This window comes from Nerophis ophidion, linkage group LG14 (genome assembly GCF_033978795.1).
Source record: "Nerophis ophidion isolate RoL-2023_Sa linkage group LG14, RoL_Noph_v1.0, whole genome shotgun sequence".
NCBI classification, from domain to species: Eukaryota; Metazoa; Chordata; class Actinopteri; order Syngnathiformes; family Syngnathidae; genus Nerophis; species Nerophis ophidion.
This window is the reverse complement of record NC_084624.1, coordinates 31957728-31980463: the sequence shown is the minus strand read 5'-3', so window position 1 is coordinate 31980463 and position 22736 is coordinate 31957728. Positions and strand designations below refer to the sequence as shown.

Below are 22736 nucleotides of genomic sequence, written 5' to 3'. Positions count from 1 at the left end.
AAATTGCTTGCTTTGTGCGATTTCCAAAACACAAACTTGCGCTCTAATGAAATCACCGACTTTATAGGGAACGTCGCCTTAGCGCAGTGGTTCTCAACCTTTTTTCAGTGATGTACCCCCTGTGAACATTTTTTTAATTCAAGTACCCCCTAATCAGAGCAAAGCATTTTAGGTTGGAAAAAAGAGATAACGAAGTAAAATACAGCACTATGTCATTAGTTGCTGATTTATTAAATTGTATAACAGTGCAAAATATTGCTCATTTGTAGTGGTCTTTCTTGAACTATTTGGAAAAAAAGATATAAAAATAGCTAAAAACTTGTTGAAAAATAAACAAGTAATTCAATTATAAATAAATAATTCTACACATAGAAGTAATCATTAACTTAAAGTGCACTCTTTGGGGATTGTAATAGAGATCCATCTGGATTCATGAACTTAATTCTAAACATTTCTTCACAAAAAAAGAAATCTTTAACATTAATATTTGAGGAACATGTCCACAAAAAATCTAGTTTTCAACACTGAATTGTTGTATTTCTTTTCACAGTTTATGAATTTACATTCATATTTTGCTGAAGTATTATTCAATAAATATATTTATAAAGGGTTTTTGAATTCTTGCTATTTTAAAAATATTAAAAAAAAAATCTCACGTACCCCTTGGCATACCTTGAAGTACCCCCAGGGGTACGCGTACCCCCATTTGAGAACCACTGCCTTAGCGCAATGCCTTACATTTACTTTGACTATATGTGCACACATTTGTTATCAAGCTCTCCAGGTATGCCTCACAGTAGGCATTTGGGGGGTGTTGTACAATATTTTTTGTAAGAGGAGCAGCTGCAGCCTGCATCATGGGTCTCTGCTGCTGCTTCAAAAACAACTGAGCACTTTCCAACAAGTGGGCTCTGAGGGGGTGGAAGCTGTCTTCGTGGTGCAGGCTTCGGGCATATAGATGGAACAAATGCAAAATAGATTGCCTTACTTTCCTACATTTCAGGCACATCACTGAAAATATTAGCATTTGGTGAGTCATGCTGTCTAATAATAAGTTGGTCCTTACCATAATTACGCACAACTCCTCTGGCATCAGTCCTTTAATACACACTAAAACAATTATTCTGAACATTCCGGTCTTTTGTCACTTTGTTCTCTTATTTCTAGCGAACAGATGTAACAAATTAAAACAAACTCACAGCATTTTTGCCCAGGAAATCAACATGCAAGTTCAACATTATTGCGTATTGACTATTAACATTTTCTAACAATATGCAAGCTCTCCAGACATGAAGTAACACCCGCATAGTCACATTTACTCTCATCAACGCAGGGCGAGGCTGAGCCAATCAGTGGTCACGGCAATGACCAGCGCACTCTGATTAGTTTGGTCTTACTTTGTGACCAAAACTACTGTAGTATTGATTATTTAATTAGTTTTAGTTATTTTTATGCTTGAAAAGACCTAATCTAGGCCAAACATACAAATCCCAAAATTAGTGAAGTTGGCACGTTGTGTTAAATGTAAATAAAAACAGAATACAATGATTTGCAAATCCTTTTCAACCTATTTTTAATTGAATCTACTGCGAAAACAAAATACTTAACGTTCAAACTGGTAGACTTAATTTTTTGCAAATATTCGCTCATTTGGAATTTGATGCCTGCAACATGTTTCAAAAAAGACTGAGAAAGTTGAGGAATGCTCATCCAACACTTATTTGGAACATTCCACAGGTGAGTAATTGGGAACAGGTGGGTGCCATGATTGAGTATAAAAGCCGCTTCCATGAAATGCTCAGTCGTTCACAAATGAGGATGGGATGAGGGTCACAACTTTGTGGACAAATGCATGAGCAAGTTGTTGAACAGTTGAAAAACAACATTTCTCAACGAGCTATTGCAAGGAATTAAGGGATTTCACCATCTACGGTCCGTAATATCAAAAGTTTCAGAGAATCTGGAGAAATCACTGCACCTAAGCGGCTAATCGCGTGATCTTTGATCACTCGGGTGGTTCTGCATCAAAAACCGACATCAGTGTGTAAAGGATATCACCACTTCAGAAAACCATTTTTAGTAACTACACTTTGTCACTACATCTGTAAGTGCAAGTTAAACTCTATTATGCAAAGCGAAAGTCATTTATCAACATCACCCAGAAATGCTGCTGGCTTCACTGGGCCCAAGCTCTTTGAAGATGTGAAGTGAAGTGAATTATATTTGTATAGCGCTTTTCTCTAATGACTCAAAGCGCTTTTACATAGTGAAACCCACTATCTAAGTTACATTTAAACCAGTGTGGGTGGCACTGGGAGCAGGTGGGTAAAGTGTCTTGCCCAAGGACACAGCGGCAGTGACTAGGATGGCGGAAGCGGGGATCGAACTTGGAACCCACAAGTTGCTGGCACGGCCACTCTACCAACCGACTGATGAAAAGTGTAAAAGTGTTCTGTGGTCTGACGAGTCCATATTTGAAATTGTTGTCGGAAACTGTGGACTTTGTGTCCTCCGGGCCAAAGAGGAAAAGAACCATCCGGACTGTGATGGTGTGGGGGTGTATTAGTGCCCAGAGCATGGTTAACTTACACGTCTGTGAAGGCACCATTGATGCTGAAAGGTACATACAGCTTTTGAACAACATACGTTGCCATCCAACTAACATATTTTTAATGGACGCCCCTGCTTATTAAAGCAAGACAATGCCTAGCCACATTCTGCACGTGATACAATAGCGTGGCTTCATAGTAAAAGAGTACGCGTACTAGACTGGCCTGCTTGTAGTCCAGACCTGTCTCCCATTGAAAATGTGTGGCGCATTATGAAGCTTATAAGACAACAACGGCGACCCCGGACTGTTGAACAACTTTTGAAGCACTCCCGTCCAAAGGCAAAACCTAGTAACTCACTTCTAGCTGATTTTGAGAAAACAAAGGAAAACCAATCTATCTTGATGCTGTCTTACAAAGATCTACAAAGTCATCAAACGTATAGATGTTTTCTTGAGCTTTCATTTTCTTGCCTATTGAGCCATGGATTGAATCTGCTCTCATGAACGTGTGCCCTTTCTCCAGATATTTTATCACAATCTCGGGCGGGCCCCATTCTACGTTTGCACATTGGGCAAGAGCCGTGTACAGCATCCAGTTTTTATTTTGACCTCCACAGTCATCTGCCCAAAAGAGTATGCAAGGGGAAGAATCAAGAACAATACATTTAATGAAGGTGCTTGCAACGTCCTGGGCCAATCTTCCAAATATCCCCTCGTGCCATAATATCACATAATCAGGTTGACCGTCGGCCCCCATTCGTGCAAATGTCTCATTAAAGACAATAAGGTGACTGACAAAGAAGCTCCGATTGGTCCCTTGAGATACTGGGTTTTTCTGTTGTATCTAAGCAGTTATGTGGTAGTTGCTAGGTCCTGCCGTGCGCGTAAAAGCTTACTAATGGAACAAATTACAATATCGCATACACTAATGTAAAGCATATCACCTAGGAACTCCAAAATTATTATCAGCTCAGTTTTGACCAAAATTGAGTTACTGGGTTTTGCCTTTGGACGGGAGAGCTGTACATCAAGCAAGAATGGGAAATAATTCCACCTGAAAAGCTTCAAATATTGATCTCCTCAGTTCCCAAACGTTTACTGAGTGTTGTTAAAAGAAAAGGCCATGTAACACAGAGGTAAAATGGCCTTGTGCCAACTTTTTTGCAATGTGTTGCTGCCATTAAATTCTAAGTTAATGATTATTTGCAAACAAATAATTTTCTCTGTTCGAACATTAAGTATCTTGTCTTTGCAGTCCATTCAATTGAATGGAAGTTGAAAAGGATTTGCAAATAATTGTATTCTGTTTTCATTTACAAATTACACGACATGCCAAACTTCACTGGTTTCACTGGGGTACAATAAACTTAAACAGATTACATATGCGACGGAGTGAAGGTGCAAATTATGAAACACGATGTGGTGAGGGATGACAGTACTGGAAAAATGTTTTGTTTTTTTAAAAGACAATTATTGTATTTTTTCGGTATTACTTATTATTATTATCATTATTAATATTATTATTATGTTACCCTTATGGCAATGTTTTAAAATCAGTAAGTGAACAAAATATCAGTAAGTGCTGAGACATGGAAAATGGGTAGAATTAAAAGCGCTCTGCCTCTTCCTACTCCTCTTTTGTCATTGTGGAATAGTAAAAGTCTGGTATTTCTCAGTGTAAGCTGTTAAGCATGTTAGTAACAAATAAGACCAGCCAGTGTGTACGTTGGTAAACCTCATTCCCTGACAAATTCAAGAGTGTGCTGCTGGCTATTTGAGTGGATAGCCCGGGCTTTTATCTCAATGGTCAGCACGCTCACCTTTCATTCCGAAGATTAGAGTGGTAGGACACAACACAACCCAGAGCCACTGCACACGTATGACCAATATTTAACCGAAAACATGACCAGGGTTTGAATATATTTTTGGGCCCAAACAGTTCATGTGGTTTAAGTTTGAGTGTTACAGCTACTGTACATTTAACTGAATTATGTAGCTTTTTTGTGACAAATAATCATCTAACTAAAAGTGATTTACACATTTACAGGTAATTCCTCTTACTTACTGTCCTTTTAGCAATTAGACTTAGAATTAGACATAGAAAAGGGGTGTCCAAAGTGTGGCCCGGGGGCCATTTGCGGCCCAAAGCCAATTGTTTACCAGTCCGTCCACATATTTTGGAAATTTGTAAAAATAAAAAACATTAATAAAAGTGAAATGGGGTGAAATCTAACTAGAAAAAGTTGCAATGTTGACACAGCTGGCATGCAGGCTGTTTTTTTTTTTTCTTTTTTTGCCATCGGGACGGTGTGGCGCGGTGGGAGGGTAGCCATGCGCAACCCGAGGGTCCCTGGTTCAATGCCCACCTAGTACCAACCTCGTCACGTCCGTTGTGACTTGCTCTCTTGAGCAAGACACTTCACCCTTGTTCCTGATGGGTGCTGGTTACCGCCTTGCATGGCAGCTCCTTCCATCAGTGTGTGAATGTATGTGTGAATGGGTAAATGTGGAAGTAGTGTCAAAGCGCTTTGAGTACCTTGAAGGTAGAAAAGCGCTATACAAGTACAACCCATTCATCATTTATCATTGCTCAAAAAAAAAAAATGTTATAATGAAGGATTTACCTATTCAAGGCTTCAATTATTTCAAATATTTCACTTTAAAATGTTTTATGTGAAAAATATTGCATATATTGTGTTGTTGCCATACACAAACATCAACATTTTCTTTGACAAAAGAGCATAAAACAAACAAAATAATAGTTCAAACGTAAAATCTACAGATATATCTGAAGTTGATCTCGTAACTTAAGTGTGGAAAGTAAAAAAAAAAACAACAACTAATAAAAATTCAACATTTCATGAGTGGGGCACTTTTTGGAATCCCAAATATATTGAATGGAATTGTATTTACCTTTTCACTGTGATTACTCAAAAATAATATTTAATTAAAATCAATTTTGTCCTGCCTTATTGATCTTGTTAAGGCTCTAATTACTTCACATCAAACATTGCTTTCTGAATGTTTTGGGCAGTGGGAGAAATATTGCATATTTCAGTTTTATTATAAAAAAACAAAGTTGTCTTTCACAGAAAAGGTATACAACTTTTTAGTTTTTTTTATTACTTTATATCCACCTGAAGATGATATACTGTAAGCGTTAGATAAAAAATAAAAAATAAATGATAAGTTGACTTGTTTTTAACATTTAAAGACTTAGACACTTTATGGTACCCGGGAGCCCTAAAAAAAATACATACATATATAGTGGGGCAAAAGAGTATTTAGTCAGCCACCGATTGTGCAAGTTCTCCCACTTAAAATGATGACAGAGGTCTGTAATTTTCATCATAGGTACACTTCAATTGTGAGAGACAGAGTGTGAAAAAAAAATCCAGGAACTTACATTGTAGGAATTTTAAAGAATTTATTTGTAAATTATGGTGGAAAATAAGTATTTGGTCAACCATTCAAAGCTCTCACTTATATTTTGGTTTCATCTGACCACATGACATTCTCCCAATCCTCTGCTGTATCATCCATGTATCCATTTTGGTATAAACTCAACTCGTCGTGTTTGGAGGAAGAAGAATACTGAGTTGCAGCCCAAGAACACCCTACCTACTGTAAAGCATGGGGGTGGAAACATCATGCTTTGGGACTGCTTTTCTGCTAAGGGGAGAAGGACGATTGATCCGTGTTAAGGAAAGAATGAACGGGGCCATGTATTGTGAGATTTTGAGCCAAAACCTCCTTCCATCAGTGAGAGCTTTGAATGGTTGACCAAATACTTATTTTCCACCATAATTTACAAATAAATTCTTTAAAATTCCTACAATGTGAATTCCTGGATTTTTTTTTTCAAATTCTGTCTGTCACAGTTAAAGTGTACCTATAATGAAAATACAGACCTCTGTCATCATAAGTGGGAGAACTTGCACAATCGGTGGCTGACTAAATATTTTTTTGCCCCACTGTATTTTGCTATGGTATAAAAATGAAAGCTGTCAAAATGGCCCCCGCATGCTTTAATTTTTCCATGTGCGGCTCTCAGTGGAAAAAATGTGGACACCCCTGACTTAGACAAACTTTATTTAGCCACAAGGGAAATTGTCCCACACAGTAGCTTGGTTTCAAAGGATGGAAAGGGTAAGGATGGAAATGAAAATGCAGGTATAAAGTAGACTAAAAATGTACCGTAGTTGCAATACAACATGTATGTACTATTTACATATTGTATAGACAGTATATAATATGTAATGACGTATTATATTATTGTATTATATTTGCATATAGTATATAAAATATATAACAAATCCCAATTACCATGTACAATATTACAGTATACAGTAACAGCTGCGACAAAAAAAAGGGCAGCATAGAATAAAGAAAAGATCCAGCAGAAAATATACAGCTAACATAGAAGCATTCAGGTAATAGACGGATGGATGGAATGCAAAATTAAGGAGTTTTGTTTAATGGTTAATAATAAGTTCAATTAATTTATGGTTTAAAAAACTCTCTCATTTCTTGGTCGTGTCCTGTTGGAACATGTTATCAAAAGAATACGGATTATCACGTCCCTACGCTCCAAAACGAAAGACAATACATTCTCCTGGTTCCTGTGAGAGGAGCTCTGACTGAAAAAATCATTAAGAAGCAAGAGGCACATGACACGCGAGAAAGAACGTCTTGTTTCCAACACTGTGCCAGGAACATTTGTTTATTCATGTATCGAGTTGTGCATGTAGAGCCCTGGAATAGTTCGAAGTTGATTTTTCACCCCGCTCGTAGTCCCATTGATGTTTATAAGCCTCTGCAGCCCTGCTCTCATACAGAAGATTGTCATTGCTCAAATGTGTAGATCACACAGGAACTTTAAAACAGAAAACTTAGTTTTTTTAGAAAAACATTTTTTTCAAACAGCCCAAAAAGTTTGCAAAGTTTCAACTTAGCTACCTCGTTTCGTTCCTGACTCACTCAAAATCGTGGATATAATTCAAGGAGTCACAAGTGGTTGGTATTCAGGGCCAGTTCGCCAATCGCCTACAACATCTGATTATGCTGTTTAGAGCAGTGTTTTTCAACCACTGTGCCGAGATCCAGTCTGGTGTGCAGTGGGAGATTGTCTAATTTCACATATTTGGGTTACAAATATTTTTTGCAAACCAGTAATTATATTCTGCAAATGATGTGTTGTTGTTGAGTGTCGGTGCTGTCTAGTGCTCGGCAGAGTAACCGTGTAATACTCTTCCATATCAGTAGGTGGCAGCCGGTAGCTAATTGCTTTGTAGATGTCGGAAATAGCGGGAAGCTGAATGCAGGTAAAAAGGTTTCTAATGCTTAAACCACAAATAAACAAAAGGTGGGTGCCCGTAGAAAAGGCATTGAAGCTTTGGGAAGGTTATGCAGAACGAAACTAAAACTGAACTGGCTATTAAGTAAACAAAAACAGACTGCTGGACAAAAGCAAAGACTTACTGTGGAGCAAAGACAGCGTCCAGAAAGTACATCCGAACATGACATGACAATGAACAATGTCCCCACGAAGAAAGATAAAAACAACTGAAATATTCTTGATTGTTAAAACAAACTAACTGCGGGAAATATCACTCAAAAGAAGACATGAAACTGCTACAGGAAAATACCAAACAAAGAGAAAAAGCCACCAAAATAGGAGCGCAAAATCGAACCCAGGTTAAGAAACACTGGTCTACACACTGTGTCTGCTTATAAGTATTCCGTGAATGTGCGCTGCCGAACATGCTCCTTTGCTCGCAGAACCAGCAATGACATGATGTGACGACACGCCCTCATGCCCGGGAACCGGTACTTTTCAAACAGAGTATAGTACGGTTTTTGATTGATTTGTACCAGTACCGGTATACAATACAACCCTAGTGGACATAATACATTTTCTCATTTCAGAATCCAATAATGACCTGCTTTCATTTATATAGATGCATTCTAATTCATCCAACTACTTGTTTTCCTTTATAGACACATTAATGCCATGGATAAACACTTCCATTAAGTAACACCTCATGCTGACACTATGGGGAAAATTCTCTTACGTGTTTGGAGGTTGGCGATGACAGTGCCACTGGTGAGGGGTCCCTTGGTGGCATAGAGGGCTACCGAGTATGACGTGCTGGGCTTCAGGTTGGACAGCTGGTGCTCCTGCTTGTTGCCCTCCACCAGGAAGGTATCTGCTGTCACTTTGAAAACACAAGTAAAAACAACATAATAGTTTTCAAAGCGGAGACAAACTACGACTGCTGTCTGCATTGTTGCATTGGCAGCGTGGTTTAGTGTGCACGTTGACGCCATGAGCTGAGAAAAAGAGTTCTATCTGGAGAAACAAAATGATGAAATAAGGAAAACCATGCAGGCTTCCCTTGACATTTCTTTTTGCCAGTTCAATAAAATCAGACAGTGAATGACTAATGGTTGCGAGCAAGAGACGTTTCACTTTTGACAGCTATATCAAGCCTCAAAATAATGCTGCTGCAATATGTTACTGATACAGTACCCTCCCAACACCCCCCTCAAAAAAATAAAAAAATACAAAAAATGTAATTATCTTTATTACAACAGCTTGTGTTACAGCTTGTGTTTGCTCGGGCACAATTTGAACTTAACGTGGTTTTTAAATCAGACAGCTGATGGAATCAAACTATGTGCCTTAATTAATCATTATATTAATCCTCCTCCTTGATGTTAGAGGACTGCCGTTTAAAATCCGGAATTATTCGTGAATAAAATGCCACCGTGGGCGGAGTAAAGTATCCTGATAGTCCTGGGGCTAAGAGTTAATGACTCCCAACAGTGGCTGAGGAGAACATTGTGCATGTCAATTAGAGTGGCACCTTGGTTTTTCAACGCTCTAATGAACGTCAAATATATTGTACATACATATATGCATATAAATGTACTCATATACACGGTTATTTGTACATGTACACATACATACATGCATAGGTTCCTACGCTCTCACAAACATACACAAATACAGTACATACCTACACATTCAAAGTTCGTACATCCACACGCACATTCACTGTACAAACCTACATATACACATACATGTATACATTCACTGTACAAACATACATATACACATACATGTACATACAGTATACATTCACTGTACAAACCTTCATATACACATACATGTACATATACATTCGCTGTGCAAACATACATATACATATACATATACATGTAAATATACATTCACTGTACAAACATACATATGTACATATTGTACATATACATTCACTGTACAAACATATATATACACATACATGCACATACAGTATACATTCACTGTGCAAAAATACATATACACATACATGTACATATACATTCACTGTACAAACATACATATGTACATATTGAACATATACATTCACTGTATAAACATACATATACACATACATGCACATACAGTATACATTCGCTGTGCAAACATACATATACACATACATGTACATACACATCCACTGTACAAACATACATATGTACATATTGTACATATACATTCACTGTACAAACATACATATACACATACATGCACATACAGTATACATTCACTGTACAAACATACATATAAATAAATAAAATAAATAAATGGGTTCTACTTGTATAGCGCTTTTCTACCTTCAAGGTACTCAAAGCGCTTTGACATTACTTCCACATTTACCCATTCACACACACATTCACACACTGATGGAGGGAGCTGCCATGCAAGGCGCCAACCAGCACTCATCAGGAGCAAGGGTGAAGTGTCTTGCTCAGGACACAACGAACGTGACGAGGTTGGTACTAGGTGGGATATGAACCAGGGACCCTCGGGTTGCGCACGGCCACTCTCCCACTGCGCCACGCCGTCCCTATGTACATATTGTACATATACATTCACTGTACAAACATCTATATATTTACACATACATGCACATACAGTATACATTCACTGTGAAAAAATACATATACACATACATGTACATATGCATTCACTGTATAAACATACATATACACATACTGTACATATTCATTCACTGTACATACATATGTACATATTGTACATATACATTCACTGTACAAACATACATATACACATACAGTATACATTCACTGTACAAACATACATATGTACATATTGTACATATACATTCACTGTACAAACATACATATACACATACAAGCACATACAGTATACATTCTCTGTGCAAAAATACATATACACATACATGTACATATACATTCACTGTACAAACATACATATGTACATATTGTACATATGCATTCACTGTATAAACATACATATCCACATACATGCACATACAGTATACATTCACTGTGCAAACATACATATACACATACTGTACATATTAATTCACTCTACAAACATACATATACACAGACTGTACATATTCATTCACTGTACAAACATACATATGTACATATTGTACATATACATTCACTGTACAAACTTACATATACACATACATGCACATACAGTATACATTCACTGTACAAACATACATATGTACATATTGTACATATACATTCACTGTACAAACATAAAAATATACACATACATGCACATACAGTATACATTCACTGTGTAAAAATACATATACACATTAATGTACATATGCATTCACTGTACAAACATACATATGTACATGTTGTACGTATACATTCACTGTATAAACATACATATACACATACATGCACATACAGTATACATTCACTGTGCAAACATACATATACACATACTGTACATATTAATTCACTGTACATACATATGTACATATTGTACATATACATTCACTGCACAAACATACATATACACATACATGCACATACAGTATACATTCACTGTGCAAACATACATATACACATACATGTACATATACATTCACTGTACAAACATACATATGTACATATTGTACATATACATTCACTGTACAAACATACATGTACACATACATGCACATACAGTATACATTCACTGTGCAAAAATACATATACACATACATGTACATATACATTCACTGTAAAAACATATATATACACATACATGCACATACAGTATACATTCACTGTGCAAAAATACATATACACATACATGTACATATACATTCACTGTACAAACATACATATGTACATATTGTACATATACATTCACTGTTTAAACATACATATCCACATACATGCACATACAGTATACATTCACTGTGCAAACATACATATACTCATACTGTACATATTCATTCACTGTACAAACATACATATGTACATATTTTACATATAAATTCATTGTACAAACATACATATACACATACTGTACATACAGACATCCATATACATATCTACACTCACGTTTCAACAAACCTATTAACCTTGAAATTAGTCATATGATTTGCATTTCGAGAAAAAAAATCCACATTATTATACGGCCAAACATTGCACTAGTCCATTTGCCTGAGTATGGAATACGCAAATAAAGAATCTCATGCCAAGGTGACTTAGTCTGTTCGCTTTTTTTATTGATTACGGGCCAAAGTAAGTTGCAAGTGTCAGCCCTTTGAAAAAGAGGGCGAGAAATACGATTGAGTTAAAGAAAAAACTAGTAGCAAAGTAAAAAAGGTGGCATTTGTGTAACTAGATGGGGGGTCAGCGACTCGCGGGTCTCGAGCCGCATGCGTCTTTTTAGTGCCGCCCTAGTGGCTCCCTGGAGCATTTTAAAAACAGGATTGGAAATTGGAAAAAGATGGGGGGGAAATGTTTTTTTTTTTTGTTTTAGTATGTTTTTTGTTTGAGTACAAACATAACATAAACCTTCCCAATTGTTAGAAAGCCCACTGTTTAGTATGTTTGTGCGTTTGCTTCACTGATGACAGGATTTGGTGAACATCGTTTTGTCCTACTAATTTCTGCGGTCCTTGAACTCACCATAGTGTGGGCTGTGACTCAACAGTTTGTTTACATGTAAAAACTTCCACTCCTTCTTTGTCTCATTTTGTCCACCAAAAGTTCTATACTGTGTGTGAATGCGCAAAGGTGCGCTTTGTTGATGTTATTGACTTGTTGGTGTGCTAATCAGGCATATTTGGTCAGTGCATAACTGCAAGCTAATCAATGCTACCATGCTATTTAGGCTAGCTGTATGTACATATTGCATCATTATGCGTCATTTGTATGTATATTTGAGCTCATTTAATGTCTTTTACTGTACATTTATCCTCTTTGTATACAATTTAGTTTTGCATGTTTCATGACACATTATATGTATGTAATATTGGCTGCATTTCACATAGTTGTTTGTGTGCCATGTTGTTACAGACCACAGCAAACATTTCTGTCAATGAAGACTTGCTTCAGCCTGCGACACATAGTCACTTTTATAGTAGGCTGTTATAGCTAATATACTGTAGGCACTTGAGTCATGTGTTGCCTTCATTTCAAGCTTTTCATTTTTTGCGGCTCCAGACAGATTTGTATTCTGTATTATTGGTCCAATATGGCTTTTCAAATGTTTTGGGTTGCCAACCCCTGACCTAGATGGATTAGAGTCCTAAGCAGGATTTTTTACATATTCTTTCCCACACTTGTTTTACATATGTAAAACAACTTGTATGCATTTTTGAATCAATTTAATTTGATACATTGCTTGTGCTAAAACAAATTAATGGGAAATATATTGTACAATAATGACTTTTTTTTTATTGCGAAATAATAATTTTAACGTCATCAAAACACATGAATAAATCCAACTACTGTGACTTCGACTTCAATTTGAACCCAGCACGTTCTGTCCTACAAAACAATCACTAAAGCTTTACACCACCAGAGCAGCTTACTATTTTATTATTATCAATGACGAGGCAGGAGGCGGCTCGGAAAGCGTTTCACATGTAGCGCCCTGTCATTCCTTAAAAGACATTCTTCGTGTGATTTTTCATGTAACATGGGGACTTATGTGGAGCGTACGATCTGGTTTAGGGCAGGGCCACCAACTGTACCATCTCTGCTCATCATTCTCATCAGCAAGAGTCTTCAATAATGTTGTACATATACAGCATTTCATGTGTCATTTTGTACTGTAGGTGATTTACATTGTTTACGGGCCGGCAGTGGTCCCCAACCTTTTTGTAGCTGCAGACCGGTCAAAGCTTCATAATTTGTCCCGTGATTCTTTTTTTTTTTCTTTGTCATGAAAAGGGGAGGTTTTATATAGTGTGTCTTTGTATGTTGTGTTTTATGTTGATTTAATAAAAAAAATATATAAAAAATTAATTTAAAAAAAATATATATATATAAAAATGTATTCTGCGGCCCGGTACGAATCGAGCCTGGTGGTTGGGGACCACTGGTTTATGGAATATACAACTATAAGTATCCTCTAAATTATTTTATTGTTATTACATTTTATTGGATTTGCATTATTTTTTTTGGGGAAAAAACGTTTAGTTATTTTAACGCTTTGGTCCCAGTCTGACTTTTGGAATGGACTAATTTTTTTTTTCATCTATTTATTTACAGACAGACATCATTTTGTATTACATTAATGTTTCTTTTGTTAATATCAGAGTCCGTTCTGCAAAAAGGTCATCCCGAGAGGCCAACATCTTATGGACAGGAACCCACAGTTAAAATATACATCATTGTATAATATACAAAATACAGTACAATACATTTCAAAATTTACCCATTTACAATTTCATTTTTAAATAAAAAATGAATTTTTAAATCCACCAAATCAGTCTAAATATCCTATAAATCAAATTTGATTAAAAGGTTGCATCTTGAAGATCTGCGATAATCTCATCATACATACAGAGGTCGAGACCAAAATTATGCGACTAATGTGAATTCCTCAACCATGAGGGGTGTGCTAAATGTACTAAGCATAACGTCGCAGTAAATGTAGCTTAAAATTTAGCTTTAAATTAATCTTATATAAACTCAAGAACTTAGAAGCAGTTGCACGAGCGGTTTTGCTTTGTGTTGGACGGTTCATGGAGCAAATTCTAAACAGACCCTGAACGGCTGATACGGCTATCTTTTACCAATCTGTAAAAGGCTGTCAAGATGGTGAGGACACAGGGTGCATCACAAAAAAAACAAACAAACAAAAAAAAAAAGTACCATGTGGTAAATGCAATGTTTTTGGCCCGGCCTTAGAAGCTCAACCAGGCATGATGAAGTATACTGAGGGTGAGACAAATAGCTCCGTGTTGCCTCGGAAGATGCGTCACACTCTAAATGGGAAAAACCTTGGCGGTACCTGCTGTATCGCATCTCTCCTCAGTGCCCCTGAATGAACAAAAATAAATCTAAAAATCTCAATGGACCCTACAGCTGCCCCCATCTGTAGGGGGATACGGCATGCTGCGGTTAATCCTTTAATTGTGCAGACAGCACAGGGAGAGTGGTTCTCTTTAATGAGCTAGTAAGTCAAAATTAATTACAGTAACACCTTTTATGAAACGGCCATGCATCATGCTGGCAGCAGCATCAATATATGGTCTGCTCTGTTAAATCTGCCCTTTGAAACTTTTTACTTCCCAGAGCTTGCGCTGGTGGCCATTGTACTTTTTAGTTATGCCAGATATCGCTATTTAGCACAATGGGTTCTGCAATGAACTTGTGTGCAGCTACACTATCACACAAAGTCACCAACCATTTATTTTATGTACAGTATCTTCTCAAGAAACAATACTGCAAATTAAACTTATGGTGCATCAGTATAAATCAGGATTTATTTGTTATCCACTGAAAATGACTAAATTCCTGGCAACACAAGTGAGTACCGTATTTTTCGGATCATAGGGCGCACCGGATTAAAATTGCAGATGCGTGCACATTTTCAGGACTTATGCAGATCCCAAATACACATCAGCAGGTACCAAAAGGCAAAAAAGTTGGTTTTGTATAATTCTGCAAAAAAAAAACGCCAAGTAATATGTCTGCTAATAGGTGCCAATTTGCGGTCCTTATACACACACCATAATAATAATCGTATGTTTAATGCGCCAACAATTCATCAAACGGTGCGGCTTCATAGCTTACAGAAGTCGTACTAAAACATTTTGACAGATTTTTGAGCGCCGTGTGTAATGTTCTATATTCTCAATGGAACATTTAAAGTTTTGCTGTTGTTTACTGCCATCTTATTGCAGTCTACACATATCTCTTATGTACGACTACCATCTAATGGTCACACTTATCCTTACACCATGTACCAAATAAAATTGCTTAGAGGTCAGTAAGCACAACCAGAAGTATGCCGTACATTCGGCTCACCGGGTTATAAGGCGCATTGTTGATTTTTGAGAAAATTAAAGGATTTTAAATACGCCTTATAGTCTGAAAAATACGGTACTTTGGAGCAAGCTGGGATGGATATTTTTTACATTTGAACCAATACGCTACTGACCACCAATACCTGGGAATCATTATTGGTACTGAACTGTACCATATTTGCACCATAATATTGCATTCAAGATTTAATACTGAGTTGATAACAATAACTGTGTTGTCAATATGTTAAATCTTGTGTTCTTAACATTTGAGTCTCATTCCTAAGTATGCATTCATTTTAGCTTGTCCTCTTTGTGTTGCCATAGTCAGGAAGTCATCTTTACCAATAGGTTGAATGTGCTGATCTTGACTTTTGTTGATCATAACAAAAGGTTAGCCAGTAAGTATGGTACTTATTGCACACCAGCTGCTTTATTGTAATGCACATCTTACGGTTGGAGGTGTTGAAATGGCCCTGTGCAATCATCAATGCGTTGCATATCCAATGTGAATTAGCATCGAGCTAGCACCATTTGAAACGTTGAGCCTTACTTTTGAACACATTCTATCAAGCATGCCTGATTTTAACAACAGGGCAGTAAGAGAACACATTCCACGTAAATTTACGGAATTTGTTAAAAAGTATCGAATCCATCTCATGTAGCAAGATAAGTCTTGCTTGTCAAGCATGCTGGTGCAGGTAATGTCATGGTTTTGAGCAGGGGAGCTGCTGTTTAGTGATGAGAGACATAAATGACTATATTTTTCAGACTATGAGGCCCACTTAAAACTTTTTTTTTCTCAAAACTCGACAGTGCGCCTTATCACCCGGTGCGCCTAGTGTACGGAATAAGTTTGGTTGAGATCACCCACCTCCAACCTATCTTATTTGGTACATGGTGTAATGATAAGTGTGACCAGTAGATGGCAGTCAAACATAAGAGGTACGTGTAGACAGTACTATGATAGCATTATGTCTCAAGTAAAATATACCAACATTTTAAATGTTCCATTGAAAAATTAGAATATTACACACAGCACTCAAAAATCTATCAACATGTTTAAGTGCGACTTTGGTAAGCTATGAAGCTTCACCACTTGAAAGATTGTCGGCGCATTAAACATACGAGTATTATTATGGTGTGTGTATAAGTTAAGACGTATTATCTGGTGTTTTGTTTCGCAATATTATACAAAATCAACTTTTTTTTTCATCTACAGAAGTAAAACAAAAAATAAAGCACCCCTACATCTCTTGGTTCTTTTATATTATTTAATTTCCATTTATGGCAATGTGGCTAATCCTATGTCAGATACACAAAACTATCAAATATACACAAAACAAAACAGCCACAGTAGTAGAATAAATTAACAACTGTTGTGTGTCTGTTCAGGGAATCATTTTCTGAGAAGTAAACTGTAACTTCTCATTTTCATTTTTGCAAAGTGGTCAATCAAAAATCAACTTTTTTTAACTTCTGTTACCAGCTGATCTGTATTTGGGATCTGTATAAGTCCTGAAAAATTGTGCGCGACCGCCATTGTAGTCCGTCCAGACCTCGTAGTCGATAAGCTTCGTCTTTTTGTCTATCTTCTTGTAATGGGACATTCATCCTCCGCTGTTGCCATTTCTAATATAAAGTAATGTAAAGTTCTTACTTTTATCTGTCAGTAAAATCGCTATGAAAGCGCTAAAACATACCGGTTTAGTGAGTTTCTATTATTCACCCAAGGAACTTTAGTTATTAGAGTTCTGTTCAGAAGTAAGGTCTGAATGTCATTAAAACAGTTTGCTCCATTTTTTGACTCCTCTTCCACTCCCGATCTTGCATGACGGGGAGAAGACGCTGCCTGAGGTGAGCCACATAAATAAGACCGCCCATCTAACGGCGCATCCAGAAGCGACTGTCAGAAAGCGGCTTGAAGATGATCGGTAAAACATAATCTATGCAACATTTTGACGAAAGAACCACCATTACATCCTATATAGACCACAAGGAAGTGTTTTACATTTAAAAAAAAAAAAATGTCCCTTTTAATTCGCCCTATAATCCGGTGCGCATAATATCAAAAAATAATAATAATGGATTGGATTTTATATCGCACTTTTATATTATTAGATACTCAAAGCAGGGCTTCATGGTGGAAGAGGGTATAGTGCGTCTGCCTCACAATACGAAGGTCTGGTGTAGTCTGGGGTTCAATCCTGGGCTAGGGTTCTTTCTGTGTGGAGTTTGCATGTCCTCCCTGTGACTGCGTGGGTTCCCTCCGGGTACTCCGGTTTCCTCCCACCTCCAAAGACATGTACCTGGGGATAGGTTGATTGGCAACACTAAATGGGCCCTAGTGTGTGAATGTGAGTGTGAATGTTGTCTGTCTATCTGTGTTGGCCCTGTGATGAGGTGGCGACTTGTCCAGGGTGTATCCCGCCTTCCGCCCGATTGTAGCTGAGATAAGCACTAGCGCCTCCCGCAACCTCAAAGGGAATAAGCGGTAGAAAATGGATGGATGGAGATACTCAAAGTGCTTACAGAGAAGTGGGAACCCATCATTCATTCACACCTGGTGGTGGTAAGCTACATTTGTAGCCACAGCTACCCTGGGGTAGACTGACAGAAGCGAGGCTGCCAGTTTGCGCCTACGGCCCCTACCATCACCACCTATCATTCATTCATCATTCACCAGTGTGAGCAGCACCGGGGGCAAGGGTGAAGTGTCCTGCCTAAGGACACAACGACAGCAATTTTCGATTCCAAGAGGCGGGCAATCCTCAGGTTTCTGGCAAAACCGCTGTACCCACTATGCCATATGAAAAAAGTAAAAAAAAATAGACCATTTATGGGCAGTGAGCGTTGTAATCCGGTGCGCCCTATGGTCTGGAAAATCCCAAGGATGATAAAGACAATTCTAGATCATTTCGAAATTTCATTGAAATATAGAAAAAAACAAACTCAAATGCCGCAATAAGCAGAACGTTCCAGGAAAACTTACCTTGGTTGTGTGTGACCGTTATTACATAGTTGTCAACGTTGGAGAGAGGGGGGTTCCACCTCAGCAGGGCTCCTTGTGGCGTGATGTTGAGGGCGGTCAACTCTGATGGCATGTCCATGGCTGGGAGTGAGACAATAAAGGTTCATTGGAAAAAGCCTTCAACAATGATCATCATTCATGTCAGGACAGGTGTCTGCCAGTTGTATTAAAGCAGTGGTTCTCAAATGGGGGTACGCGTACCCCTGGGGGTACTTGAAGGTATGCTAAGGGGTACGTGAGATTTTTAAAAAATATTCTAAAAATAGTAACGATTCAAAAATCCTTTATAAATATATTTATTGAATAATACTTAAACAAAATATGTATGTACGTTTATAAATTGTGAAAAAAAAATACAACAATGCAATATTCAGTGTTGAAAGCTAGAATTTTTGTGGACATATTCCATAAATATTGATGTTAAAGTTTTCTTTTTTTGTGAAGAAATGTTTAGAATTAAGTTGATGAATCCAGATGGATCTCTATTACAATCCCCAAAGAGGGCACTTTAAGTTGATGATTACTTCTATGTGTAGAAATCTTTATTTATAATTGAATCACTTGTTTATTTTTCAACAAGTTTTTAGTTATTTTTAGATCTTTTTTTCCGAATAGTTCAAGAAAGACCACTGCAAATGAGCAATATTTTTGCACTGTTATACAATTTAATGAATCAGAAACTGATGACATAGTGCTGTATTTTATTTCTTTATCTCTTTTTTTTAACCAAAAATGCTTTGCTCTGATTAGGGGGTACTTGAATCAAAAAAATGTTCACAGGGGGTACAGCACTAAAAAAGGTTGAGAACCACTGTATTAAACCGTGACATCATCCACATATGAGCGGGGATGACAAACATTTCGCTTCATAATGCGACTTTGCCACCTCAAAGTGAAATTAGCAGAGAATTACGCTACATACGTTCACCTGCTCAACCCTTTCCCTAAATTTATTCTCCCACGAACGGACACGCCAACACCGAGTTTGGATTTAATTAAACCTTTGACCTCAATTTTTCAATGTCCCCCCCCCTGGGGCGCCTTATTTTGGAGCAGCATGGAAGATGCGAGCCAACACAGAAGATTGTCTGCCCGGATGAAGTAAATGAATAATACTGGTTAGAATAAAACAAAGACGCTGTGCTTGTTGAGGTACTGTGGTACCTTGGAGTCCTTATCGCCGCCACAGATGGGAAAACCTGAATAAAGTCATTACTTTAATTGCAAAAAGGTTCAAGCAATTTATTCAGAGGCTTATTCAGTCAATTAGACGGGCGATGGAGAATGAGTCGAAAAAACATGGTAAACAGGCAACTCTCCTTTATTAAGGTCTGTTATAATCCAATCAGCGTGCTCAATCTTCTGATTATGCCTCCGAGTCATTGAAGCCAACTACAGTGTCTTTGGAAAGGACACAACAAGTCGAGACACTTCCTGTAAAGTTTAATTCCAGAGTGTTGGCGCGCTATTATGCACTTGAACACATCACTTCAGGAAAAAGGCTTTTTATTTGTCCTTTGGCGGTTCATTGCGGAACACACCAGCTGTCCCGGTTGGCCGTGAGGTGAGTCTGATTTGTGCGGCGCCCCCGGTCATTATGTACACCAGACAAGAGCCGTTAGAAAGACATTCCCGTCTACCTGCTTGTGCTCCGGGCTTACCATTATCAACGCTGCAATGCTCTGCTCAAAAGTATTGGGTGGATGACAGCCATGCAAAAACAGCGTTTGCGATAAATCGAAGAAGACAATACCTTGGTTTTTGTACGCACCACTTTTAGTAGGAATTGGTTTCTGACCAAAACATTTTGACAAAAGTTAAACGCCTGCGTATTATTCCGTGAAATGGAATGCCCAAACAAATAATCCCCAGTGTCAGTGATTCAGTCTCTGTACTTTTTTCAATTTAATTTGATTTCTAATCACTGCTTTGATGAAATTCTTATTAAAATTGATATTATTGTTGGTATTATTCATTTTTGTTTGACTACTTTTGGATTGTTTTGTGTCATGTTTATGTACCTCAATTGCTCTGTTGATTGCTATTCTGAATGTTGCTGGGCCTGCTTTGGGTTTGGTTTTGGAATAGGAATTGTATTATTATGGTATTATTGTGTATTATTTTGTTGAAGAAAGGGGTGGAGAAAATATATTTATTGAACAGGTGGCGTGGCACATTACCGTAATTTCTCGAATATATGCCGCTACTTTTTTGTTCGTGTTGAACCATGGGCTTATTAGGGTTACCGGTACCAAAATGTATTTTGATGCTTTTTGGTACTTTACTAAATAAAGAGGACCACAAAAAATTGCATTATTGACTACATTTAAAAAAAAAATCTTAGGTTACATTAAACATATGTTTCTTATTGCAAGTTTTTCCTGAAATTAAAATAATGAACATAGTAGACAACTTGTCTTTTATTAGTAAGTAAACAAACAAAGGCTCCTAATTTAGCTGCCAACTATGTGTCATTAAGCTACAGGCAAATGAGCAGTAAATTAGATAGTTTTTTCTTTTAGCAAATTAAAGAACTTAGCAAAATATTTCTGTTAAAATATGAGAACGTTAGCACTGTACAAAATAGTAGTATTTTTAAAGACCACAGGGCGCACCAATTTATAAGGACACTGCCGATGAGCGGGTCTAATTTTCTTTGTGATCTACATAACATGTAATGGTGGCTCTTTGGTCAAAACGTTGCATAGATTATGTTTTACAGATCATATTCAAGCCGCTTTCTGACAGTTGCTTCAGGATGCGCTGTTTTGTGGGCGGTCTTATTTACGTGGCTCACTTTTGGCAGCGTCTTCTCCTCGTCATCTTTGTTGTAGCGGTGTAGCGTGCAAGGACGGGGGTGGAAGAAGTGTCATAAAATGGGGCTAACTGTTTCAGTGACATTCAGTCTTTACTTAAATCAATAACAGAGCAGCATCTTCTCATCCGTGGCTCACTAGTGCAAATAACAATGTGTCCCGTGAAAAACAGTCCTACCGGAACTCTCTAATAACTATAGTTCCTTGGGTGAATGATGTAAACTCACTACACCGGTATGTTTTAGCGTTTTCATAGCGAGTTTACCGACTGATAAAAGTAATAACTTTACACTACTTTACATTAGAAACGGCAACAGCAGAGAATGAAAGTCCCATAACAAGAAGATAGAGAAAAAAATCGGTACGGACTACAAAAGCGGAGGAGGGCAAATTTTCAGGACTTATGCATATCCCAAATACAGATCAGCAGATACCAGAAGGTATAAAAAGTTGCTTTTGCACAATATTGCGAAACAAAACGCCAGATAATATGTATTACCTTATACACGCCATAATAATACTTGTATGTTGAAGCACAGTACAATCCATCAAGCGATGCGGCTTCATAGTTTACCAAAGTCGTAGTAAAACATTTTGATAGATTTTGAGCACTGTGTGTAATGTCCTATATTTTCAATAGAACATATACAATTTTGGTGGTGTTTCCTTGGGTCATATTGCAGTCTACACGTATCTATTTTGTGTGACTGCCATCATATTGCAGTCTACACGTATCTCTTATGTGTGCCTGCCATTTACTGGTCACACTTAAACCATGTACCAAATAAAATAGCTTCGAGGTCGGTAAGCACAACCAAAATTATTCCGTACATTAGGCGCACTGTCGAGTTTTGAGAAAATTAAATGATTTTAGGTGCCCCTTATGGTCCGAAAAATACGGTTCTTTACAGCCTGTTACTTCCGAGGGTTTGTTCTTCTTTGAAAAGTTAAATTCTGAAAAAAAACATCCTGGGCTTAAGCCCAAGTACTAAGCAGCCACTCTCTAAAATTGCCCTAGGTCCAGG

General features: G+C 37.5%; 1 protein-coding gene across 2 annotated transcripts in view; it reads right to left on the bottom strand.

The window, feature by feature from the left end:
- tnr (tenascin R (restrictin, janusin)) overlaps positions 1 to 22736 on the bottom strand; it is a 221649-nt gene that overhangs the window by 52721 nt on the left and 146192 nt on the right. For both annotated transcript variants that reach the window (XM_061920431.1, XM_061920430.1), the window contains 2 exons: positions 18857 to 18976; positions 8626 to 8769 (listed from right to left, as the gene is read on the bottom strand). In XM_061920431.1, coding sequence (XP_061776415.1) covers positions 8626 to 8769; positions 18857 to 18976 — 264 coding nt within the window. The remainder of the gene's footprint in view (positions 1 to 8625; positions 8770 to 18856; positions 18977 to 22736) is intronic.